At 45.1% G+C, this 9,897-nt stretch overlaps 1 protein-coding gene across 1 annotated transcript; it reads left to right on the forward strand.

Moving 5' to 3' along the window:
• The first annotated feature begins 1,266 nt into the window (after positions 1–1,266).
• LOC136364621 (pancreatic alpha-amylase) lies at positions 1,267–6,755 on the forward strand. Its single transcript, XM_066324572.1, has 10 exons — positions 1,267–1,463; positions 2,071–2,217; positions 2,418–2,615; positions 4,465–4,695; positions 5,096–5,229; positions 5,316–5,438; positions 5,535–5,634; positions 5,852–5,973; positions 6,077–6,202; positions 6,450–6,755. Exons 1-10 carry the CDS (start codon positions 1,293–1,295, stop codon positions 6,637–6,639), a joined length of 1,542 nt encoding a protein of 513 aa, XP_066180669.1. The 5' UTR covers positions 1,267–1,292; the 3' UTR covers positions 6,640–6,755.
• The last annotated feature ends 3,142 nt before the right edge of the window (positions 6,756–9,897 follow it).

Raw genomic sequence — 9,897 nt, forward strand, 5'->3', positions numbered from 1 at the left:
AGATTCCTCTGCAGGCTGTGGTGAGACTGTAATGAGGCAGCTGTGCCCCTGCAGCCCTTGGGGATCCATAGGGATGCAGATATGCACCCACAGCCCATGCAGATCCACGGGGGATGCAGAGATCCACCCACAGCCCATGGGGATCCACGAGGATGCAGAATTCCCCCTGCAGCCCGTGTCAGAGGTGCCCATGCTGGAGTGGGTGGATACCTGGAAGGAGGCTGTGATCTCATGGGAGACCTGGTGGAGAGAAAGGTGCTACTTCCAGGCTGGAGCAGCCTGTCCTTGAAGGACTGCACCCTGTGTAAGTGTGACCCATGCCACAGCAGTTTTGGGAGGGTTGTGTGCCTGTGAGAGGGACTCACGCTGCAGCAGGTGCAGTTGGGCTGCTGCTCATGGGAGTGGACCCACACTGGAGAAGTTCACAGAGAACTGTCTCCCGTAGGAAGGACCCCATGGTGCAGCAGGGTAAGGACTCCTCTCCCAGAGCAGCAGAAGAAAATCTCAGTGGTGAACTGACCAAAACCCCCTACCTGTCTCCTTGCCCTGTCTGTGGGAAGGAGGCAAGCACTGGGAGGAAAAAGGTGTTCTGAAGGCTTATTTTACTTCTCATTATCCTCTTCTGATTCTGTTAGTAATAAACTCACTTTGCAACCTTCAGTTGAACCTGTTTTGCCCTTGCAGTGTTTTCTCCTGGTCACCCATGAGCCTTTTGTTAATTTATTTCCCTTTCCACTGCCCAGCTGTAGCAGGGGAGGGTGAGGAAGCAACTCTCATGGGTGCCTGGCATTGGGCCAATGTCAAACCGCAGCAGTTGTTCATACCCTGCTCTGAACTCAGTCTACTCCTCAGAGCCAGACACCTCTGAATGCTGGCAAACTGATTCATTCTCTTAATGCTGTTAGATTTCCAGTCATCTTTCAATCACTTCTCACTCCTTTTGCCTTCTAGAAACCTTTTTGAGGGTCTGTGTGTTATGTTTTGGAATGCTTTTGGTAAAGTATCTTCGTTTGTGTGATTGGAAAGAGTGCACTTCTGGATTTGGGTGTGCTGCTCACGGACCACTTGGTTTTTGTTGGCATATGATCATTGTGAAAAGTTATTTAATCTTCAGGTGTTGGGTAATCCAGGAGAAAAAAACAAACCAAAGGAATGATATTGAGCTAGCTATCTAAATAATAACTGGTAGCATTGATCCATGTGAATTTCGACACCTGCTACAGGAACTTTGTCATCTTGCGGACACATAAATAGTCAGTGAAGAGATCACACAGCCTTACACTGAAGGCACCATGCAAGTCCTCCTCCTCCTCCTCGCAGCTGCAGGGCTTTGCTGGGGGCAGTACAACCCCAACACTCTCTCTAAGAGAACCTCTATTGTGCATCTCTTCGAATGGCGCTGGCAGGATATTGCTCTGGAGTGTGAACGCTACTTAGCTCCTAATGGATTTGGAGGAGTTCAGGTGAGTTGTTTCCTGTGAGTAGTAGGAAAATGGCATTGTAATATTTTGTTAATAAATCAAAATGCCTGAGTTGGACACAGTCATCTCCAAGTAACTTTGCTGCTGAGGAGGGAGGGTTGGAAATATTAACTCCTTCTAGAAGCAACCCAAATCCTGCAGGACCAATGAATGATGGTGTATCTCTAGCAGAATCATAAGCAAGGGGCATGCTTTCCTCTGAAAGGCTTTCCCTGAAAGCTAAGTAGTAGGTAAAGCCCTTTACCTTGTTCTAAAGGAAGTATGGAAGCAGTGAGGTTTGGCATTCCTAAGGCTGTCACTATTACAAGTAACAATAATTCCTGTGGCTGTGGCTTCAGCCTTTCCAGGCATCTGTCCTTGAAAGCAAGCCCATGCTGGACCTGGGCAACTCACAGGAACAAACCAAAATGCCTTTCTTGCCAGTGTACAAGACAGACATCTCACAGACCTGAACTTCTGCGGTGGGAGAGAGACTGGGTTGGGTACTAGCTTTCCTCTGAGGGCAGAAGTACTGACTGCAGATTTTGCCCTTAAAATGTTGAAACAAAACAGTTTGATTTCTTATCAAAGTACATAATTTTATCTGCAGGTTTCACCTCCAAATGAAAATATTGTCATTACTAACCCAAACAGACCCTGGTGGGAAAGATACCAGCCCATTAGCTACAAGCTCTGTACTCGGTCAGGAAATGAAGAGGAATTCAGAGACATGGTGACCAGATGCAACAATGTTGGAGTAAGTGCCTTGATAATCTGTGTCTGATACAGCAAGAAGTGCTGTATCAGCTGAGGAAAGGTGCTGCTGTCCTCAAAAGAGGTATAAACTGAGAAGAAACTGAAAGGGATTTAATCAACTTAATAGTGATGTGGTAAAGCCCTGGCCATGATTTCACGTTTGCTACAAAACATACTGAAATGCACATATTGCTTTTCCAGGTCCGTATCTATGTGGATGCTGTTGTCAACCATATGTGTGGGGCTGCAGGTGGCTCAGGCACACATTCTACTTGTGGAAGCTATTTTAATGCTGGAAACAGAGATTTTCCAGCTGTACCATACTCTGGCTGGGATTTCAATGATGGCAAATGTCACTCTGGAAGTGGAGAAATTGAAAATTATGGTGATATATATCAGGTAACTGCCCCTGGCAAAATTTTCAAATCTTTTTCCTTTTTTTTCTTTTGGATAAGTTCTGTATCTCTACAGTAAAATCAAATGGTGCAGTGCCTCACAAAACCTGTATTTAGTCACTTGACAAGTGAATGAAGTAGTGACCGTAGGTATGTGTATATGCAAAATATTCTAAGTACTGGGGAATCAAGGATCTGTGTGCAGAAGTTTGCTCCTGAACTGAGCCCAGTGTACTCAGCTCAGCCTGTGAGCTTATTTTATAGCTTATAAAGTCATCTGATCAGGATAAGGGGCTCTCTTGGAAAACTGACAGCAGTGCAAGGTGGTGCCCTGGTTACACGATTTGCTGTTTTTTTGTTTGAATATGTAGCAGCTCTTTCTCAGCTTCTTCCTTCAGCCACTTTGCAACAATACTTCATGATGTTTCTGCACTTGCGCTGCTTCACGTAAGGCTTGTCTTTCATTGGCTCAGGTGGCTCCTGCTATGGTAATCCCTATAAAACACATCTCAAATCCTGGATTACAAGAAGTTAAAGTTATTTCCATTACAATGTCCACTCCCAGTTCCTTTGGACTAGACCATCATGTTTAATGTTGCAGTGAACTCCTCCCCTTAGTCCTGCTCTGGCTTGGATTTACCCAGAGACTGTAGTCCCTCAGGGCTGTACCTGCCCCAAGTGCAGCCATTTCTGTGAGCCACAGACTCTCCAGGGAGATGCCTGCTGCTGCATGGATTGATGCACAGCCATAGTGAGGGGCAGCTGTTCCAGCACAGCCCTGTCCATGGCCTCAGTGCCCTCAGGAACAGACCTGCCCCAGCACGGCCTCACCCACAGTCACCATGCCTCCAGAAAGCCAACCTGCCCCACACGGCTGCAGGCCCTGCAGGGTGTCCTGCTCTGCTGTGGGTTTATCCATGGCCACACGATTTCAGGGGCTCCAGCACAGCCTCATGAACAGCCACTGCTGTTTCCAGGTGTCCCTGCTGCAGCACAGAGCTGTCCTTGGGCCCTGATTCCTTCAGGGGTGTCCCTGCTGTGGCACTGACACAGCCATGGCCACAGGCACTGCCAGATGGACCTGCCTGGTGGGGACTTTTCCATGGCCAGAAACACTCCCAGATGTGCCTGTTCCCCCGTGGACTCCCCACAGGTCACAGTCCCTGTGGCTGGAGCCCACTCTGGAGCTGCAGCAATGTCCAGGCAGGTGCCAGCCCAGGCCATGGCCAGTCTGGGATCAGAATGTCCCAGAGTGAGGGATCACACAACAGCAAAGGCTGCAGCGAAAGCACACTCAGGAGCTCTAGACTCTAATGCACAGGGAGGCCAGTGAGCCCCATGGCAAGCACAGGAGCCTGTCAGTTATTAGCCAAACAGCAATAACAGCTATAAATTCCGTCTAGCACATTAATAATATCCATTGTTAATATGAACCCTTTGAGTCCCATCTTGGATGCCAAAGAGGACTTGTGATTTAACCCAGCCTCCTGGGTAGCTGATCACCACTCAGCCTACTGCTTTCAGTGGGATGGAGCAGAGAATTGGAAGAGTAAAACTGAGAAAACTATGGATTGAGAAAAAGAAAATTTATTAGGTAAAGATAAAGCCATGCACACCAGCAAAGTAAAAAAAGAATTTATTCACCTCTTCCCTCTGAAAAGCAGGTGTACAGCTGTCTCCAGGACAGTAGGGCTTTATAATGTGCGACACTGACTTGCAAAGACAAAAGCCTTTACTCGAGGTATCACTCTCTTTCTTCTTCCCAATCCAATACAATCTCATTAACCACCACCCCACCTCCACCCCTCCTTTGATACAGAGGAATCTTTATTTTTTTCTTTTCTGTTGCACAGGTCCGGGACTGCCGCTTGGTCAGCCTTCTGGATCTGGCCCTGGAGAAGGACTATGTGCGCTCCAAGGTTGCGGAGTACCTGAACCATCTCATTGACATTGGTGTAGCAGGATTCCGACTTGATGCTGCCAAGCACATGTGGCCTGGGGACATAAGAGCATTTCTGGACAAGCTGAATGATCTAAATATTCAATGGTTTCCTGCAGGAACTAAACCTTTCATTTACCAGGAGGTAATCTCCGTGTTTTCTTCTTTGTTTGCTTTTGCCTTTTGTATTTCTTTTCCTCTTCCTTCAGAGGAACAACAAATACATCTTCATCCAGTTTACCCTTATTGGAGCTCACAATTTACTTGAAGCACCCCTGCAGACATAGGTAGTTTTGAATTTTAAAAATGCCTCCACAACAGATTGTCAATCAACTTTACCTTTTCGTTCTTCAGTCATGTTTTTATGTGTGTCCCTCATGTCTTATACTGACTTTGTGTTGATCTACACAGCACAAATGCATAAATACTTTCTTCACAATGTAAAGCAAAAACTCATGTTGAGTTCTGTGCATTGCATTGTTGCTTTTTGTGAGACAAGAAGGGATGTACCAGGTAATTGAGAGCCCATTCTTCCCTGTAACCAGGTAATTGACTTGGGTGGAGAGCCCATCAAAGGCAGTGACTACTTTGGAAATGGCCGAGTGACAGAATTCAAATACGGTGCCAAACTGGGGACAGTGCTCCGCAAGTGGAACGGAGAAAAGATGGCCTACTTAAAGTAAGGATGAAGGTGCTGCAACTTACCCAGGATTCACTGGATACACCAATTGACAGGGGTAGCTTCAAGTCCGTGTTTTTGTTTAGGAACTGGGGAGAGGGCTGGGGCTTTGTGCCTTCCGACAGAGCCCTAGTCTTTGTGGATAATCACGACAACCAGAGAGGACACGGCGCCGGTGGATCTTCTATTCTGACCTTCTGGGATTCCAGGTAAGGGGATGCTTCTTGCTTTTGCTTGTTTGTCTGTGTGTTCTCTGGCAGGTTCGTCCTTCCATGTCTCATTCCTTGTTTGTTCAACAATCACAGGCTGTATAAAATGGCATCTGGTTTCATGCTTGCCCATCCATATGGGTTCACACGTGTGATGTCAAGTTTTCGCTGGCCAAGATATTTTGAAAATGGAAAGGTGAGCTTCTAATGCTCAGGATCCTTCCACGGGGATTACGGGTCAGAACAGGGCTAGAGACGTAGTCCAGTGCATTTCAGTTTGTGAAGTCATTTCCCTGTCCTGTCCCATGCTGGATGTAGCCAGTGAAAGTTGATGCTCCCTCCAGCTTTGGTCTCCAGAGGGGCTCTGTGCCTTTTCAGTCCGGAGATGTAAACGTGTCTTTTTGCAATGACAGGACGTCAATGACTGGGTTGGACCCCCAAGTAACGCCGATGGCTCCATAAAGCCTGTTACAATCAACGAGGACACGACCTGTGGCAACGACTGGGTTTGTGAACATCGCTGGCGTCAAATCAAGTAGGGCACTGGGGAGAAAGAAGCAGGAAAAGCAGTTGCTTTGTGCTGGATGTGGCTTTAGAGGTGTTGCAGGTGCAGTGACAGACATGGCTTGTGTTTTCAGGAACATGGTTATCTTCCGTAATGTGGTAGATGGTGAGCCTTTCTCCAACTGGTGGGACAATGGCAGCAATCAAGTGGCTTTTGGCCGTGGAAATAAAGGCTTCATCATCTTCAACAATGATGACTGGTGAGTCAGTGGCAGAAATACTGTCCCTAGGGAGAAAAATAGCATTCCTCATCGGCAATGCAACATGAACTATTTGCGTGTATATTGGGTCCAGGTTGCTAAAATGGGAATGTGGGAAGGGTAGGATCAGAAAGCTCATGCTTTACAATGCCCTTCAAATAAGGGAGTAAGATCATTTCCAAAATCTTACACAGTTTGAAATACCTGTTTTAAAATCACTGTATAAATAGTGTTTATTTTCTCATAGGAATATGAATGTCTACATCCAAACTGGACTGCCTGCTGGTACCTACTGTGATGTTATTTCTGGACAAAAGGAGAATAACCAATGTACTGGAAAGCAGGTGTTTGTTTCTGGTGATGGAATGGCTAATTTCCAGATTAATACCGATGTTGAAGATCCATTTATTGCAATTCATGTGGAAGCCAAATTATAATTCGGGAGAAATGTCCTCTTCTGTTTGGTCTGTGTATTACTCTTTTCCCACTATGTTATATCCTAGTTTTTGAGCATGAGTGACTCTATTGAATAATAAATTGCATTCAAATTGAAGAGCAATGTTTTTCCCTTGATGAACTTGATGAAACTTTATCCCCTCATAACTAGTGGCAATGCACTGGTAAGTTTTAAGGCAGTGCAGCACTCCAGTTCCCATGTAACAAAAAGACTGGAGAAAAAAAAAAAAAAAGAGTCCAAGCCAGCACCTGACTAAGCTAAAATGCAGTATTTCCGGGGCTTATCCATACACACACACTTGTATCCCAGAGCAGCCACATTATGGGCCATCAGCTATGAGCAGTGCCTACACAGAGAGTTTATCCCTTCCTTAAGCCAAACCAAGCCTGGAGTCTGGGCCACTGAAGGAAGCTGAGCCATGGCAATCAGTTGTTCCAGGCTGTGGCATCGGTGGAAGCAGCAGTCACCTGGTTCACAGTCAGCTTGAGCCTGGACAAAGCAAACCTTCTTGCACTGTTTGGCCGTGGTGTGAGGCGGACGCTGCTCCCTGTGCAGGTGCTGAGTGTACCCGAGAACACAGCCTGTATCCGGGCATTGCTGCCACCTTGTGTCACCGCCTGAGGGACGGCAAATTCCTGCCCCTAATTCTAATTCTAATAGCTCCAAGAATTCTGCAAACAGAGCACAGGTTTGGCAGCTTTCCCAAATCCCTTCTCTGTCAGCCCTGAGAAAATGCTGAGGTAAAAGCGAGTGTGCAGGCCTTGCTTTAAGTCAGAACCTCTGCTAGGCCAAAAGTACTGACTGCATCCCATTCTGGAGGGACAAATGTGTTGCAGAATATTTGAAAATGAGGTGTGAGCAATTTCAGACTGGGGCCTTGGCCTGCAGAATCTGTGGGCCTCTGTGACGCAGTGAAAATTAAGTTGTGGCGCAGAAAAAATTTCACCCCTCTCTCTTAAGGTATTCCGGGTTCTAACAGGTGTTCATATGTAGTCTTATAGTGTTCATACGGAAGCCTCCTTAAGGCAGCAGATGTGTACATTTTTTAAGTGCCTTGTAATGTCAATAAAGTCACAAGAGAATAAATATGAAGAGACAAACAATAAACGTCAGTGCGACATGAAACACGGTCTTGGTGTGAGTGTCGTACTCAGCCCAACCTCAAAAAGGGTCCCCAACTTTACAAATGGAAGGAGGTTGCTCCAATTTGAGGTCAAGGTGTACTTTTAAGGGCTGTTTGCTTTCGGTGGTGTTGGGGTGGGTGTTGGGTCTCAGTGTGCCATGGTGTCAGGGCAGCCATGGTGTGGGAAGTGTCCCTGGCCCAGTGCTGGACCTCCATCTGTCTCCCTCGCTGGCTGTGGCCAGCACCTCCTGGATCCATCCACTCAGCATCCACTGGAGAGGTGCCAAAGGTCTGGGGATGTTAGCGAAGAAAACACATAATCAGGGGGAAATGATTACATGGGTGCTTTATTAATGAGAGCTCTGGGAGCTGGGGTACAAACCCAAATCCAACTCCGACGAGGGTCCAAAAGGGGCCCCGTATTATACCATTTTGTTACATAACTCTATGTAAATCATTAAACCTACATTGTTCTATTGCATACACCCAAGCATGAATTTTGGTAAATATCTTCCCTTGTGATTCTCACAATTCTAGTTTGAGATAATAATCACGTTCAGCTACCAACAATCGTTACAATTATATCATCTATCTTATGATGATTAGGTACAGTTTCACCCAGCCTAGTAAAGGATAGCTTTATTTCCAAGTACAAATCATCCCAACCTTTTCCTTCTCCCCCCACCCTGATTACCCAGGCAAAGTATACTTGATTTGGTTGGAACAATGGAAGCAACATCCTGATTGCAGTAAAGCTGAGGCTCTATTCCCAGCTTCTGTGGTAACAGAAATTATTAACCCTATCCTAACAGGGATTCCTGTGACAGGGCATTCATTGCCTTTACAAACCTGTCATTTGCCCACAGCAGCAGGTCAGGGAGTCCTCAGGCCCCTCTGAAATTGATAGGAGCTGTCTTAAGCCCTGCTTTCAGCTCTACCCCTCAGAAACTGGGATTCCACACTCTATTATTCAGACATTGCCCATTCCCAAATGGAATAATCAGTTCACACTTCAAATTGCAAATCCACCCCCAAGCCCCACAGCTTTTGTGGCACATGTTTGAAGTGACACCCACTGATCTGAAATGACACACACTGAGGTGTCCATAAATCAACAGGCTGAATATGGAGAAGATTATCTGTGCCAGTGAACATATGTGGATCCACTTTCCAAGGATTTTGGAGTGCAATGAATGTTTTGGTTAATGTGGGTTCATGTAGCTCTGCATTTCACAGTGGCATTAAATAGAACATGGAAAAAAGAAATCATGAGATGCTTTCTTTAGGTGCAAGTAAAACTTTGTGGCCCAAATGTTCACTTCTTTGAAAGGATCTAACTTGGATTCAAACCTTGGGTTTTTTTCCTTTTATTTCAGGATTTTGGCACATTGCCTTATAATTTGAGCATAAAGATGATGAGAAATCAACAGTGTCATCCAGAGCAACAGCACATCTTTCAGATAACTCACTAAACCCAGAGTTACAGTCAACATTACTGCTGATCTCTATGCTCTCAAAAAAATGTTAGTACTAGGAAATATTTATTTTTGTAATTTCTATTGTTACTCTTCTATGTGAAGTGATGACACAAAAGCCTAATATTTTATACCAATAATCAGTGAAAATTTGAAGTTATGATATGAATTTTCTCGAATTTGAGGTAAGATACTTGCTGGGGCACAAAAGGATGGCACAACAGATCTGCTGATTTGTAAAATTTTAGAATTCTGTGGCATAATGCAATATTTAATTTTCGCTTAGAAATAGTGCTCACTTTCATTGGCCAAACAGTGAATTTAGCTGTGTAATTAATCTTTGAATCTATAAATGCATTGGAAATTGACAATTATGTTCTTTTTTTCCCATTTTCTCTATTTATTCTTCTTTTTCTCATCCTCTTTTTTTTGTGTGTGTGTTTTTTCTTTTTCATTTTGGGGATTTTTCCCACCATAGTTGTGTCTCCAAATTATCTTTCAGCATAATAGTGATCAGAATTTAATGGAAGTGATGCACAGTAAAGCAAAGTGAATAGCTGCTTGTATGTACAAGTGCACTGCTCGTATTTAAGTAAGATATATATATATAGAGAGAGAGAGAGAGGGAGAGATTCAGGCA

This window comes from Sylvia atricapilla, chromosome 9, assembly GCF_009819655.1.
Source record: "Sylvia atricapilla isolate bSylAtr1 chromosome 9, bSylAtr1.pri, whole genome shotgun sequence".
Taxonomy (NCBI): Eukaryota; Metazoa; Chordata; class Aves; order Passeriformes; family Sylviidae; genus Sylvia; species Sylvia atricapilla.